The sequence below is a fragment of the Haliotis rufescens genome, unplaced genomic scaffold (assembly GCF_023055435.1).
Source record: "Haliotis rufescens isolate VD_foot unplaced genomic scaffold, xgHalRufe1.0.p SCAF_1, whole genome shotgun sequence".
Taxonomy (NCBI): Eukaryota; Metazoa; Mollusca; class Gastropoda; order Lepetellida; family Haliotidae; genus Haliotis; species Haliotis rufescens.
This window is the reverse complement of record NW_025963779.1, coordinates 71,516,691-71,534,976: the sequence shown is the minus strand read 5'-3', so window position 1 is coordinate 71,534,976 and position 18,286 is coordinate 71,516,691. Positions and strand designations below refer to the sequence as shown.

At 40.6% G+C, this 18,286-nt stretch overlaps 1 protein-coding gene across 1 annotated transcript; it reads right to left on the bottom strand.

Moving 5' to 3' along the window:
* Positions 1-5,610: 5,610 nt before the first annotated feature.
* Positions 5,611-15,798, bottom strand: LOC125372091. The gene is made up of 4 exons (XM_048381049.1): positions 15,696-15,798; positions 15,085-15,396; positions 13,655-13,757; positions 5,611-5,668 (listed from the first exon to the last, which is right to left on the bottom strand). The coding sequence occupies exons 1-4, from the start codon at positions 15,796-15,798 to the stop codon at positions 5,611-5,613; spliced, it is 576 nt and encodes a 191-aa protein (XP_048237006.1).
* Between the last annotated feature and the right edge of the window lie 2,488 nt (positions 15,799-18,286).

Genomic DNA, 18,286 nt, shown 5'->3' with positions numbered 1-18,286 from the left:
CTGCCCGTAACGGTGGCACCCATAACAAACACATGCGAATGCAAATCAAGTGTTCACCCGAACAAACATGAGAACATACGGTACACGGCCGTGGTAGTTGTTGCCGGTCGTAGTCATGAGTCACAAGCTTCTTTGTCCATCCGATGGTTCGCGCAACCACAGAGGAAACGGAAGATGATTCATTATTTTCCTTGCACACAGAGAAAGCATTGAATGGGAGGCCACTTTACCCATTCATAGCCTCTAAAAATATACTCATCGCCAAAACAAGAGCGAATACCATACATGTTGGTTAATATATGAAACATTACTTATATCCAAGAGAAGATTTTAGATTGGTTCGATGCGCAAACGAACATACTGCTATGTTGTGTGAAACGACGCTCATGAACGCATCATATGTGACGTCACAGATCCATTACTCGAGATGCACAATTTGTTTCGTGCAATATTAGCGTGTCAAGTTTGGAAATCACGTGCAGCAAATCTTTATAAGAATAAAGGCACTGTGGTAACATTTGACTGTAAGTTTTGTCATTAATTGGTACACATCAGACACATCTCTTCTTTACGTACATACTTCTCTATATGTTTTTAAAGTTCGCGTTTCTTTTGGCGGTGATTTTATATCGGACATGACATACATAGCTAATCAGCGAGACACGACTAGCCATATATATCGGACAATATATACATAGCCGAACAGTGAGACAGGACTAGCCATATATATCGAACATGATATACACGGCTGAACGGTGAGACACGACTAGCCATATATATCGAACATGATATACACAGATGAACAGTGAGACACGAATAGCCATATATATCGAAAAATCATATACATAGCTGAACAGCGAGACACGACTAGCCATATCTATCGGACAGTATATACATAGCCGAACAGTGAGACACAGCTAGCCATATATATCGAACATGATATACATGGCTGAACAGTGAGACACGACTAGCCATATATATCGAAAAATCATATGCATAGCTAAACAGCGAGACATGACTAGCCATATATATCGAACATGATATACATAGCCGAACAGTGAGACACGACTAGCCATATATATCGAACATGATATACATAGCTGAACAGCGAGACACGACTAGCCATATATATCGGACAGTATATACATAGCCGAACAGTGAGACACGACTAGCCATATATATCGAACATGATATACATGGCTGAACAGTGAGAAACGACTAGCTATATATATCGGACATGATATACATAGCTGAATAGTGAGACATGACTAGCCATATATATCGGACAGTATATACATAGCTGAACAGTGAGACACGACTAGCCATATATATCGAAAAATCATATACATGGCTGAACAGTGAGACATGACTAGCCATATATATCGAACATGATATAAATGGCTGACAGTGAGACACGACTAGCCATATATATCGAACATGATATACATGGCTGAACAGTGAGACATGACTTGCCATATATATCGGACATGATATATATGGCTGAACAGTGAGACACGACTAGCCATATATGTCAAAATCATATACATAGCAGAACAGCAGACACGACTAGCCATATATATCAGACAGTATATACATTGCTGAACAGTGAGACACGACTAGCCATATATATCGAAAAATCATATGCATAATTGAACAGCGAGGCACGACTAGCCATATAATGAACATGATATACACACATGAACAGTGAGACACGACTAGCCATATATATCGAACATGATATACACAGATGAACAGTGAGACTCGACTAGCCATATATATCGAAAAATCATATACATAGCTGAACAGCGAGACACGACTAGCCATATCTATCGGACAGTATATACATAGCCGAACAGTGAGACACGACTAGCCATATATATCGGACATGATATACATGGCTGAACAGTGAGACACGACTAGCCATATATATCGAACATGATATACACAGATGAACAGTGAGACACGACTAGCCATATATATCGACAAATCATATACATAGCTGAACAGCGAGACACGACTAGCCATATATATCGGACAGCATATACATAGCCGAACAGTGAGACACAACTAGCCATATATATCGAACATGATATACACAGATGAACAGTGAGACACGACTAGCCATATATATCGAAAAATCATATACATAGCTGAACAGCGAGACACGACTAGCCATATATATCAGACAGTGTATACATAACCAAACAGTGAGACACAACTAGCCATATATATCGAACATGATATACACAGATGAACAGTGAGACACGACTAGCCAGATATATCGAAAAATCATATACATAGCTGAACAGCGAGACACGACTAGCCATATCTATCGGACAGTATATACATAGCCGAACAGTGAGACACAGCTAGCCATATATATCGAACATGATATACATGGCTGAACAGTGAGACACGACTAGCCATATATATCGAAAAATCATATGCATAGCTGAACAGTGAGACATGACTAGCCATATATATCGAACATGATAAACATGGCTGGAACAGTTAGACACAACTAGCCATATATATCAAACAGGATATACATGGCTGAACAGTGAGACATGACTAGCCATATATATCGGACATGATATACATGGCTGAACAGTGAGACACGACTAGCCATATATATCGAAAAATCATATGCATAGCTGAACAGCGAGACAAGACTAGCCATATATATCGAACATGATATACATGGCTGAACATTGAGACACGACTAGCCATATATATCGAAAAATCATATACATAGCTGAACAGTGAGACATGACTAGCCATATATATCGAACATGATATACATGGCTTGAACAGTTAGATACGACTAGCCATATATATCGGACATGATATACATGGCTGAACAGTGAGACATGACTAGCCATATATATCGGATATGATATACATGGCTGAAAGGTGAGACACGACTAGCCATTTATATAGAAAAATCATATACATAGCTGAACAGTGAGACATGACTAGCCATATATATCGAACATAATATACATGGCTGAACAGTGAGACACGACTACCCATATATATCGAACATGATATACACAGATGAACAGTGAGACATGACTAGCCATATATATATCGGACATAATATACATGGCTGAACAGTGAGACATGACTAGCCATATATATCGGACATAATATACATGGCTGAACAGTGAGACACGACTAGCCATATATATCGAAAAATGATATACATAGCTGAACGGTGAGACATGACTAGCCATATATATCAAACAGGATATACACAGATGAACATTGAGACACGACTAGCCATATATATCAAACATGATATACATAGCTGAACGGTAAGACATGACTAGCCATATATATCAAACATGATATACATGGCTGAACAGTGAGACACGACTAGCCATATATATCGGACATGATATACATGGCTGAACAGTGAGACACGACTAGCCATATATATCGAACATGATATACATAGCTGAACAGTGAGACACGACTAGCCACATATATCGAACATGATATACATGGCTGAACAGTGAGACACGACTAGCCATATATATCGAAAAATGATATACATAGCTGAACGGTGAGACATGACTAGCCATATATATCAAACAGGATATACATGGCTGAACGGTGAGACATGACTAGCCATATATATCAAACAGGATATACATAGCTGAACGGTGAGACATGACTAGCCATAAATATCAAACATGATATACATGGCTGAACGGTGAGACATGACCAGCCATATATGTCGGACATGATATACAGGTACATAGATGAACAGTGAGACATGACTAGCCATATATGTCAGACATGATATACATGTACATAGCCGAAACAGTGAGACATATCTTGGTTACATGGTATGATACATCTAGCTGAACACTGACGCATGAATCTGAATATACCTTACATGACAGCTGAACTTGAACAATAGGCATATGTGCACAATTGCACACTGAGACACGTAAAACTTTATGCAACATGTATATAAGTATAGTTAAACAATGAGACATATATGGTTGGGTAACATCCCAAGAATGCTTCGCTCTATGTTTTGGATCATTGTCTTGCTGGGACACCAACCGTCACCATACAGAACGTGTGCTGTTCGAAGGAGATGTCCTTGCAGATTGTCAGCGTACACTGCACAAGTCACGTGGCACCCAGCACAGACACCCCACCCCGAACTTGAAATTTACGAATATTTATTGGACGCTGGTAACTTGTTTTTTTCTGCACCTTTGGTCCGCATTTTTATGCAGTTTGGATATAGCCACACTGATCTTTCATCAAAGAACATAACATTGTCCAAATTGAAAGTCTATGCTCCAGACTCGCTTCTTGGTGTGCATGTTTTAGGAGTGGTGATGGAGTTGTCTCCCTTGAATCAAAGTTAGAATAAGTTCTACATACACCGCTGATATGGTTATTATTGATGGTCAAAATGGTTTAAAAAATCTCAATGCATTCTGGTCAAACTATATTTAAAATATCTCTTGGTGTTAATTGAATACTTCAACATCCACACCCACGTGTTACCCTTTACTTATGTACGATAACTAATAAAAATACATATATGAAGTACCATAGCTATAGGTCTCATCAAAAATATATATTAGTCTCAAAGACTTTATGGTGTAAAGACATAAATCTTTACATCACAAATGTGCATTACATTAAATAATGAAATACACATATTCATCCAGTTACTCGTCTGTCTTCTGCGAACATATTTCTAAACACATATCACAACCAGAAAGAAATATTTGACTTTTCAAATGATTTAATCGTTGATACTCTGTTGTTAGGTTTCGTTGATTTATCCCCATATGTTATGATGTTTAAGAATTGTTGTTTCTGTCAAGGGAGCTAGGAAACTAGGTAAGATCATTGGATTCGTGAAGATCAGGGCGACTATGCTTGTTATAAGAGGCGACTGACAGGATCGGGTGGTCATGCTCGCTGACTTGGTTGATGTATGTCATCATATCCCAAATGCGTGGATCGATGCTCATGATGTCAATCACTGGAATATCTGGTTCAGACTTGATTATTTACAGACCACCGTCATATAGCTAGAATATTGCTGAGTGCGGCGGTAAAGAACAAACAATCAAAAGGTAGGACCATTGATTCCACCTTCTATTCACAACATACAATGAGGCCGTATCATATGTTGCCTCTACGAAATGCAGTTACCTGTATGCGTTATACCCAGGTAACACAGGGAAGATGTCCTTCGCGTTCTTGTGCTGATATTTTGATGAATGTCAATCAAACAATGTTCTGAAGAACAATGAAATGAACAAACTTTAACGAGTAAATTAAACTGATTCTTTCCAAACTGAATTTGCATTAAGGAGTTGGTTCACATCTTTGGTAACTCATCGCCCTGAGCACCTGGATAGATACAATCACCACGCAAACTGAATTATCTGTAAGAGTTTTCATACATGATATAACATGATATATACACCCTTGAAACGAAAAGCACCACCGACCTTATTGCCAAATATTCCGAACATCCACATAATGATATACAATATAGATAACTGGTGACAACTGAGCATTTAAATATGAGTACATGTATGTCACTTTGAAATGGGGGTAATAATCTCAGATGGATATTATGGGATCAAAGAGGATCTCCTCGACATCTTCCTTCTTAAGGTCACTGCAGATATGTGTCACAAAAAACACAAGTTAATTTTTTTGTACCATTGAAGAAATAACAGAGTAAAATGTAATTTTCAGGAGAAAGAAGTGGACGTTAAACTTATAATATATTTCAGGATGAGGCTTAGGGGAGAGACGTGAAGCGACGACCTGGGGCGTGATATGGCGTCGCCGTGTAACAAACATGGCGAAAGAAAAGCGACAGTTGTCTGCAGTACGTTGCTAAATGCCATACAGTGAGCAATTGGTGTTTACGTGGTTATGAAACTCTATAAGGATTGCTCATGTCAGTGTACAGAGCTAGCCATAATTCCAAGAGCACCAACGCCCGCCTCGGACAACTTTTATTCAGTGGTTTGAATATGTTTGGGACAAGCCTGCGGTATGAGAGATGATTGACTCACAGTAATGTAACTGAAATACTCACTCACCCAGAGCACTAGGAATACTCATACTCGTTAACTTTGCATTGGGTGGCACAGTTGGGCCTTGACAAATGCGTAGGTTATCCGAATCATGAATGACGTTATCACTATGATGCAGTGACAGAAGGCAAATTGTATTTTGTGATTTGAAATTACAACGTGTTGTAAATAGTTTATACCATATACCACATGCATATCGATACACATAACGACTACCCCCTGCATTTTAATGATAATGTAATTGCAACATATATTGCACAAAAGTATTTAGTTGCAGCCAACAAGGCTAAAATGTTGTCTTTATATACGAGTGTGCGTCATTATCTGAAGGTAAGAAATTCAATTTAAAATATCAATGCAAGAGAATAACCAGCATAATCATGCTACACCATGTGATGAATAATAGGTCCAGGTTTATGGTATAAACTGCTTCGCCTACTAAAGTATAAAATTGATAATAAACAATGTTTAACAAGTGTTAAGTCTAATGGTTAATTCCAAAGTGGTGTTAATGATAAATACACTCCAACACTTACCATTTTTACGACCATAATAATTCATACTCATCGTATATGCTGTGTAATTAGGGGTATTTTCTATATATTCAACGCATTGTACAGGCAAATGTAACAGTCGCAGAACAAAACAAATTAATGCATAGAGTAATGCACTCGTGTGTTTAATAAACATTTGAGACACCACTCTGGTAGACGAAAAAGGCTTCGTCCTGGCATCATCATAATTTACATAATGCTTACAATTCTGTCTTCGAGTTTGGGAAGAGGTGGAAATCTGACGGTGCCAAATCTGGCGAATGCGGAGGATGTTCAATAAGTTCAACGCCACAATCATGCACTGCAGTCATGTCGATAACAGACTTATCCTGTCCTGGTGGAACAAAATACCTTTAGTGACTATTCCACGACGTTTATCCTTGCTATTCTTATGAAGTTGCCTATTCAGATTAGCATGATATTGGTCATAAATTGTTTGACCTGTCGCGACGTAGTCCACAGTAAGATGTCTTTGGAATTCCGGGGCGGTCGGGAAGCCTAGTGGTTAAAGCGTTCGCTCGTCACGCCGAAGACCCGGGTTCAATTCCCGACATGGGTACAATGCGTGAAGCCCATTTCTGGTGTCCCCCGCCGTGATATTGCTGGGATATTGCTAAAAGCGGCGTAAAACAATACTCACTGACTCTTTGGTATTCCAGAAACCGAAGCCATCTTCTTACAAGTAGATGGAACGAACTTGACCTTCTTCTTCCTCGGAGAGATGCCTGCTGTACTAGCTATGTGACCTGTGGTCAGTCGTCCATTACCCATAATCATGTCATGTATTTTACCAAACATTTTCCTGTGTGAGGGCAGTTGAAGGTCATCCTAATCTTGAATTATTTTCGAGACTCAATCTTTCCCTCTTTGCCCAGCTCCATACAGTGGCAAAGCAAAGAGCATCATCACCTGCATGGATGGCTGTCCGAGGCAGCTCTTTAAGTTGGGGATACTTGATGATAACGTGGAAGACAATTTTGGCCATTTTCATCAACAACAACAGAATACCTAGTCACTTTGAATGCGTAAGATTTATATGCTGCCTGTACATGTACTTTGTTGTTGTTGTTTATTCAGCAAGGTTAGGCCATCGGCCCATGCCACAGCAGTTGCACAGCAGCTATTATTATAATTGAAATTTACATCTGCAGTTTTGTCCTCAATTGCATAAACTTATAAATATACATAGCCAAATTTCTTATGATATTACATTTATCACTTGGCATCAAGACATTGAATTTATGTAATGTGGGAAATTCATAGTAGTTTCTTGGAATGTACTGTTCACGCAGTTCGTCATACACCGTTCATACAAACAACAAATGATACTCATCCTCAACGAAACCTCTTACTTAACACATCATCAATACAAGCGACAAAAATCTTTCCATATTCATTGTCAATTTCTATATTCTGTCAAAAGCAAAGTCGATTGTACGCTTCTGACTATATTATGAGCATGTGTCTATGAATCAGTATAAAGCAGTGTTGATACAAGGTTTTCGCTAAACGGTAAGTGTATCCTGCCCAACCGGTGGCACCCGTCACAGACAAAAGCAACGATGTGTCAGTTGTTCAACTTAAAAAAACACGGGACCATATGCTACAAGTCAAAATAGGGAAAAGCATCGGACATTATTTTTGTCACTGATCCGTCAAGTTCAGAAATGTCATCCACATGTTGACTTATGGAACGTTACCCCTCTCGTCATACAGTCTTGTGGAAGAGTGATGTGTCACTCTGAAGCTTGATGCATAGATCTGAATATGAAACAGATGGGGCGGTCTCACTGGTCTCCTTTATTTCTAGTTCAGGAGGGTAAATCAGTGGGTCTTTGGTGGTCATTGAACGATATCAGACTTTGCCAATCAGAGCCGAAATTCCGATTCATATGCATAAAGAAACAGATCAGCAAGAAGGGGAGCACAATAAGTGCCCATGGGTATAACTTCTTCTTACAGTATTTCACATTTTGTTTTCTCAGTAGACTTTACATGGTACATGCACACTGTTAATGGTGTACTTTATTAGCCAAGTCCCATATTCGTCAGTTTGAATACCATATCTCATTGGCTACCCAGAAGCTCAGCCAGTCAGTCAGCGCCGTGACTCCGGAATACCTACACCCCACTGAAGACTGAAGGTGTGGGCCAGCTGCACCCATATGACGGACCTTTAAAACATTCGCCACTGCTGGTTGACTCAGGATGTAACTTGGCTAACCCGTCACCAACACCTAAAGGTAAGCAACTGCCGTGGTCCTCACACAGTCCATGTAATACTTTTGTGTGTAGGGACATATGCGCGTTGCGTGTGTATGTGTGCTAGTGTTATTATATACAGTGGATCGCTGTAGTTTGAGTACGACCTCCTGCGTGGTCTAGTGGGAAGAGCGTCATACTAAAATACGTTAAAAGATAGTATCCTGCCTGGCGCACACACACACACACACACACACACACACACACACACACACACACACACACACACACACACACACACACACACACACACACACACACACACACACACACACACACACACAAACACACACACACACACACACACACACACACACACACAAACACACACACAAACACAAACAGACACACACACACACAAACAGACAGACAGACAGACAGACACACACACACAGACAAACAGACAGACACACACACACACACACACACATACATACAGTCAGACATCCACACAGGGACAGATAAAGACACAGCCAGACCGAGATCGAAACAGACACCGAGACACAGAAACAGACAGAGACACAGACAGACCCAGAGCAGCAATAATCTTGAACGCGAACACACACCGACAGAGATCAACACACACAGACACACAGACACACAGACTGACATCCACACTTACATACACACACAGACAGAGACAGACACAGAGTAATAATCTTGAACGCACACATTCATGAACACAAACAGCGACAGACACAGACAGACATCCACACATAGACACGGGCAGACATCCCCACACACAAACAGACAGACACAGAGACAGCTACAGAGCAATAATTCTGAACGCGAACGACACACACAGACACAGACAGACATCCACACATACAGATAGACATTAACACATACATAAAAACAGACAGGCATGAATCCACACACAGACAGACAGATATCCACACACACAGACAGACATCCGCAGACAGACATCCACACAGACAGACAGACATCCACACAGACAGACAGATATCCACACACAGACAGACACACACACACAGACATCCACACACAGAGACAGAGCCTTAATCTTGAACGCGGACACACACATACATACACATACAGACAGACATAGATTGACATCCACACAGACAGATATACATCCAGCGACAAACAGAGAGACAGACACACAGAGACAGACAGGCACCCCCCCCCCCCCCCCCCCCCCACACACACACACACACACAGACATATATCCACACACACACACAGACATCCATACAGACACACAGAGACAGAGACACAGAGCAATAATCTTGAATGCGAACAAACACATAGACACAAACACAGACAGACAGATATCCACACACAGACAGACATCCACACACACAGACACACACACACAGACATCCACACACAGAGACAGAGCCTTAATCTTGAACGCGGACACACACACACAGATACAGACAGGCATCCACACACACATGCATACACATACAGACAGACTGACAGACATAGATTGACATCCACACAGACAGATATACCGTACATCCAGCGACACACAAAAAGACAGACATACACACACACGCAGACACAGACATACATCCATATACACTGAGACAGATAGACATCCACACACACATACAGAGAGACAGACACAGAGAGACAGACAGGCATCCCCCCCCCCCCACACACACACACACACACAGACATATATCCACACACACAGACATCCATACAGACACACAGAGACACAGACACAGAGCAATAATCTTGAACGCGAACAAACACATAGACACAAACACAGACAGACACAGAAACGGACAGACATCCACACACACAGAAAGACAGACATATACAGACAGACAGACATCCACACACAGAGACAGACAGTCACACAGATTGAGACAGGCAGAGAGAGACACAGAGCAATAATCTCGTACGCGATTTTAACCCCCCATTTCACCTCATCCACTGACATACACTTTATTGCTATCTTGGTAAAGCATTCAGTGTCAGTTCATGTTATTGAGGAACATCGTCGTTCGTTTTCACTGAAACTCATATTTGTCTTTAAGAACGGGCGGCCCATTCACGAAGCTGTCTTAGCTAAGACACATCTTAGCGACTTACGATACAAATTACGACTGACATAAGAGCTATTCTTGAAGCTGTCCTAAACCTATCGTAGCCGTGTCCCAGCTACGACAGCTGTCGCGCCTAAGACAGGGAGCTCTCTTCTGTCGAAGACAGAAAGAGTCTGGTGTTTTCCCTTGACGTCATAAGGGAATTCCCTTGACCTACATTGACGGGCAGACGATACCTGTCATCTGTGCGCCATGGACCACAGGTATGAGCAGCCATTCGGTCCAAAAATACAAAGTTAAAAAAAGGACAAAAGTACGCAATTAAGGTCAAATATTACGAATAAAGAACAAAATGTTACTACTAAAGGTCAAAATACAAAACAAACAGACGCCGGTTAAACATACAAAGTTGAAATAAATGTTAAACGTACGCAGTATTAATAGTCAAATGTTACGAAAAGACGTCATAAGAAAAGAAAGAACGATGTGTACGAAAGAACGTCAGTGAACACGAAAGGACGTTTTCAATAAAGAACATCAGGGAGCACGAAAGGACGTTTTCAATAAAGAACGTCAGTGAGCACGAAAAGGCGTTTATAATAAAGAACGCCAGATGGCGCTGCAATTTGTACAATATTCCGAGTTTAATCGGCTGGTTCCGGCGTGTATATGAAAACTGCATGCCGAGGTGCACATGTATTACGTCATTCCTCGTGCACTCACCGTCTGACGTCACATATATATACATGTATTTATAAAGTATAATGAACACATTGTGTATAAACATGTTGCGTTAAGCTTTGTCACCGCTTAAGGGCCTTCATAATTACAGTATACTGTGTAATCCAACATCTTCCTAACATTAGTACATGTATTTAGTATACAACCTTCAAAAAACACTCACTTAACGCTAAACTAGGATTCATCTACAGTGATCCAATAGCTGTTTATGCTTGGTGCACACGAGGGTGCTATGATGCCGAGTTTTGTTTCAGATGCACATTTTCATCTGAAAAGTGAACGTTGTGCGAGGGTTTGTTTTATTTAACAGCTTTTCGGAAACTGCGTGCGAACAAAATGCTGCCTAATATCTGAACAACAGATATAAACTGACGTCCAAAAGAAACTTTACCAGAGTTTGAAATCACACTTGCTCAAAAACAACAAAACATACATGACAATGATACCGCGACCGAGAATGACGTCAGAGCCCCCCAAAGATGGGTGTGGTACAAAACTCGAGCTTTCAGAATCATGGACAATAGGCAGAGTACATAAACAATCGCTCACGTTCAAAAGCAAGTCATTAGTAGCGTGTGTGACCACCAAATGCCTCAATACACGCAAAAACTCTTCGACGCACAGAAAAAGTCAGTCGTCTGATGAGGTCACGTGGGATTTGACGCCATTCTTCTTGGAGGGCCAAGATCAGTTCTTGCCGGTTGGCTTGAGAGTGTGGTCGTTGTCGAACACGACGATCCATCAAGTCCAAGAGGTGTTCTGTGGGGGACCTGTCGGGTGAGCGTGCAGGCCACGGCAGGACGTTGACGTTGTTGGCTGCGAGGAAGTTAGTGACAATTCTGGCTGTATGGGCTCTAGCGTTGTCATGCTGATAAATGACACCACGTGGCTGCTGTTGGAGAAATGGTAGGACAACTGGACGAAGAATGTTATCCATGTAACGCTGAGCTGTCAAGTTTCCGTCAACGATGACCAGCGGTGTCCTCTCCTGCCCACAGATCCCTCCCCACACCATGACACTCCCTCCACCATATAGCACGACCTCCTGCACGCAACACGCCGACGTTCGTTCACCCATTCGGCGGTAAACACGTTGTCTTCCATCAGCCCTAAACATACAGAATCGACTTTCGTTAGTGAAGACAACCCTCTGCCAGTCACGCCGTTGCCAACGTCGACGATGTTGCGCTGTCAATAGCTGTCCTCTGTATGGTCTAAAAGCCCTGAGTCTCCTGGCCACTGTCTGTCGACTAACCCTGTGACCTAAGGCATTTGTCGCCGATGACGTCACTGTCAGGAAGCGATTTCGGAGGTGCAAGGTACGCAAGTACCGGTCATCATGGGGCGTGGTCACCCTGGGTCTGCCTGTTCTTGGCCTGTCAGCGGTCCGCCCTGTCTGTCTGTAACGTTGCATCAAATTGGTAACGGCAACACGGGAGCAACCGAAGTTTCGTGCAATATGGGCGTGGGTGGCTCCCATCTGTACCATACCCTAGGCTCGTTCACGTTGTTCGACCGTGAGGCGTGGCATTTCTTTTGTGTTTTTTTATCACTGTGGATGTCTGACTTGCCGTTGCAATGGTTTTTACCCTCACCCGCACGTGCATTTGCAGTTGTCCGTGGTGCACGTGTTTTTCACTTTTTCGCGTGTTATCTCGCAAACATGTAACAGACGATTAACCTTTTCTGCATACACTATTGTTGTATTTAGGTTATATGTTTTAGATAGACATTCATCGAAAAAAAATTATACTTTGTCTGAAATTTATATTTTCAGTTGGTAAAGTTTCTTTTGGACATCAGTTTATATACCAAATGGATTTGTATGCATATGTAAACCTTACACATTCGTTAGAAGAAAAAAAATAGCTCCACATAAATGAAGAGTTAATCTTTGACGCCAGCGTTCGTTTTCAAACCATATTTATTTCGCTTGTTTACATCCACATGTATATTTAGTGAGGAGACCTAAAGTGAATACCTTCTTATAATTAAAAACACAACTATGAACAGGAGCACAACGACTGCCGCAGACAATGAATATATCCACGGATACAGTGAGTGTTCTTCACAGACGTCTGCACCTGAAACAATCAGAGGTTTCTGATGCATTAATGTACAAAAAATAATGACCCTCCCCTAATGCTTGTCAATTTGTTGGATGACCCTCCACTAAAAGATAAAATGCAAAATCACTTTCATCAAAAAAAGTCTATTTCGAGAACGTCCATTTTCTTACTCCTCATGCATGTAAAATCATGGGCAAATTATTGTTGTTTTCTGAGGCAGGTTAATGTCACTGATCCGCCAATCCTCATCGCGGCCACATGTTGCACGTCTTCCCTTGATAGACGTATAGACGCTGGGAGGGCGGGGGAGGGGGGTGGGTAAGAACTGAATTGCAGTCAACGTTTATCTGAAACAAATATAGGATGACGCCTCCATTTTTACGTATACTTTAGCTGAAATATCAAAATAAAAAACCGAATTTTTAAAAATAAAAGTAGAAGAATCTAGAGGATTGGAATTGGAATCCTGTGGTGAGAAGAAAGTAAAAAAAAATTTAAAAACTTCTTCAACTTAGAAAACAAAAATAACACAAATAAACTCATAAGTGAACTGATCAATGACATCGGTGGGGGAAAAAGTCAAGGAGACGTGGCCTTATACGAACAAAGAAATTCTATCAAAGGCTCTAGAAAGCTTCTGACGATGAAACGATAGATATCTTAAGTTCATACAAATACTAAATTAAATAAACAGCTCTTCGATAAAGAATTCAAAATTGAAGAAATATAAAAACTGTTAAAAAATAAACATGAAAAATAATAAACGCAAGGGTATTGATTGCTTCCCGGTTGAGTTTTAAAAAAATTCTTTTGGAAAGATTCAGGAATTCGGGTCTACAAAATTATCACAGAAACAATAAATTAAGCACAAAGATGATCAATCCATTAGTAATCAGAAGAGTTTGAAATATCATCAAACTTAACATATCTGAAATACCTTTGGGTTACCACGCCAGGTTGATATCTTTGTGGAAAGGGCATGCTCGATAAAACCTCAAACGTTGTGAAATGAAGACACAAAAGGCTGGACCTTCTAGAATATTGCTCGACATAACTTCTTCACCATCGCTATGTTACCTTAAATATACATATACGTTAGATGTTCATTGAATGTACCATTCTGTCACGTGTACAGTAATTGAAAGTACCTTACAGTAACATTGACGTGTTTTACGTACTAGTATTAATTGTGTTAGGTGTGTTCTCTTTCACTCGCTCCCGCCAAGACCTCATTGATTTTTTTTACCGGGCCTTGTAAACGAGATATCATATTGTGCCAATAACTGAACTCACGAATGAGTGTGTGTTAATTATAATTAAGAAAAGATTACAGAACACCAACCTCTCCCCTTTAGTGCCACACTAATTGTTACTGTGTAGCTATCGTATTGGTGATACAGGTCCCGGTAGTACACGCCAATAATCGCTTCAAACTCCGCATCAGTGAGGCCTGACGTGTCGATATAGGCTTCCTTTGTGACATCATTGTAGATCACATGAGGAGGCGCATTATTGTCATAGGTTTGATTCTTGAAGCGCCATCTTTCTCTCAAGGTCATCCCCGGGTCAGTTGTAGCTTTCACTGTCAGCTGAACGCGATCGCCCTTGACGATTTCTTGAAGTGGCGGCGGATGCTCAGTTATTACGATTGGTTCTGAAAGAAACATGCAAAATGTGTCTTTTCTTCGGGTCCCAGGTTGCAATGTGGCTTAAATATTGATACAAGATCCAAATCTACACTGTATTAGAATTTTTCAAACTTAACATGTGGAAAAAATATACATTAGTCATTCGAATTTCAAGAAATACATACAACACACATTGCACGAATTAACACCATTTCTTGAGTAACATCGTCATGAAACTGTCACATTACTGTCCAGGAATGAAGATTTAACTCCCTTTGTATCCATCCGTTTGTTTCCATGTTTGATGACAAATATAACCACTTACCGATGACGTTGAGGCAACCATTTGCAAATTCATAGTCTATTTTGTTGCTGACGTTACACTGGAAACACTGGGTATCGTCCGGTCCGGACTGATAGCACAACATCACTAATTTGCTCCAATCATCTTTGGTACTAATCATATTCATCGGCTCCGTGGTCTGGTGGCAGAGCGTCAGCCCGGAGAGATACGACATACCAAAAGACGTTAACAGATGGTACCTCTTGTTACCCTGTCCGGCGCTCGGCAGTAAGGGGCTAAAACTAGGACTGTCTGAGTGGGGTATTCGTGTCAAACTGTGGCATTATATCTCAGTGGACTAGCACTATAAAATCGGTATTAGTCCGGACTAGTACAAGCAGCCACACACACACACACACACACACACACACACACACACACACACACACACACACACACACACACACACACACACACACACGTGCATGCACGTCACTACATAAGTGCGATAATCTTGAACGCGACGTTCATCTCACTTATCATATCCCTGACACAGATATACTATAAACCTTTAGAAATCGAAATGTTTTCTTGGGAAGAGTTCATCAAACGTTCACGGAAAAGTTTTTGAATGTGCCAGTTGTCATGCACGGCAGTCGTGACGTCTAGTAGTATAGTAGTATATAAGTGCGAAACATTTCCATAATCATTAGAAATCCGTTGTACGATTCCGACTGTATCAAAAGCATGTATGTATGTTTCACTATCAATTAGTGATAATACCAGGTGTCCGAGAAAAGGAGAGAGCATCCTCCTACCCAAAGGATGTTACCCGTCGCAAACACAAGCAAAGGAAAGTGTTTCGACGAACGGGAACATGATTCCATATATCTAGTCCAGCTGCTATTTAATAGTGATTTATGAGTGTGTGTGAGTTGGGTTTAACGCCGCTGTTAATAATATTCCAGTAATATCACGACGTGTTAGCTTAATGTGGGAGGAAAGCCCGAAGTGATGCAGGTCTCAGACGTTTACCACTTCGGCGAAACCCATGGTGTGGCTGACAAACCTAGAAACATAATCGGGGCGAATCGGGATTCGAACCCACAATCAAAGGTTTCAGCGTGCCCAGGGGACGCAACTCTGCACAGCGAATCGCGGCGCCTTAGACGATTGGGCCACCAGTGCCTCCAGTGATTTATGAACGCATCCATATGATACTGTCGGAACCGTGCACTCGTATTATGGCTTCGCTTCTATGTGCAGCCATGAAGGTCGTGTTTCTGATCACACAAGTGACAGTACTTCATATCGACTTCGATTGACATTGAGGTTGAATACGTTTATATCAGCGTTCTTCAAAAACATTTCTTACGTCTCGGTTCTGAGATGGCCAATCTAGCTTTGACGTCGTAATTTTATTTTCTCTAGTCTATATCATTGTCACATCAATGGCTTTCATCACTGTCAATGACTGCCCCCATACTTCCGCATTTAGGACAAGCATTGGTTACTGAATGCCTATTCTAACGACGATTTTCACGAATTGAAGTCAGGAGGTATATAACAGAGATATGTCTCCTGTGGTACTTTAGTCGTTCTAACAAGTTAGATTTGTTCCATGTGTACCTGTTTTCTAACTAATAATCTGCCTATTCCTATGATCCACAAATCAAATACTGAGCTGCTGTTAGTCAAATTTGCATTGGGCATCGTTTTGAGCACTGATACGTGAAGTTTGGAAACGTCTTCCATATGTCCATTAAAAGCTCTAATTAGGCCTTGTATCATGTGACCTAGATCAAACAACTTTTGTTCAAGTCATAAGATTCTTTGAAATCACCATAGAAAAAGCATGCTCTATTGTTCCTCAAAAGTTTTGAAAAAAGACAAGGGCCGTAGCTCTTGGAGTATTGCTCCACATAAAAAGGAAAGTTGACTATTGGAGCGCTAAAAGATTTTGTCATTCTGATCTAAAAAAAGATAAGGTTGTGTTACTGATCTCTTTTATTTCTAGTTTAGGTGGGTAAATCAGTGAAACGGAATAGGTAATTTGATATCCGATATACCTGAAGCATATATTAAACATTTTGACCCTTATTCCCGTTATTTCATTTTCCCAATCCGAGCAGAAATTCAGATTCACAGTCATGCACGAAGAAACAGATCAGCAAGGGGTGTAACCCATGGGCCTACTTCTTGCCTGAATGTCCTATTTATCAGTGAGAAAGTCAATCAGTCAATTCTTTATTCAGTATAAAAGGCCATAGGCCCAAATACAAATATCAATTTCCAAGTAGTAGCAATATACATAATTGTAAAAATGTTTTAACAAATACTTTATTCTTTCATAAGCATGATAAATACACAAGCATAATGATTTGATTTGTTATAATTATGGTTATAAATGTTTCATATTTACATTAATGATACTTGTCTTTGGTAAATAATAAATCTTGATAGCAATAAAAGTTATAAGTAACAATCATATTCATCTTCCATACTTCGATCACATAAAGGTTTCTAACACATACATCTACATGTACAATCATTATTTCTAAACTTCTCAAATAGGTTGCAAAGCTTTAATTCACAAATAAAGACACTTTAAACAAAACTTTAAATTCTCCTCA

Excerpts from the sequence above, each read along its gene's own strand:
- LOC125372091 (XM_048381049.1), bottom strand. The coding sequence starts at position 15,798 with ATGTTGTGCTATCAGTCCGGACCGGACGATACCCAGTGTTTCCAGTGT. Across the intron at positions 15,397-15,695 it reads TGGTTGCCTCAACGTCATCG|AACCAATCGTAATAACTGAG; the intron begins GTAAGTGGTTAT and ends TGTTTCTTTCAG. Across the intron at positions 13,758-15,084 it reads TGTGGCACTAAAGGGGAGAG|GTGCAGACGTCTGTGAAGAA; the intron begins GTTGGTGTTCTG and ends TGATTGTTTCAG.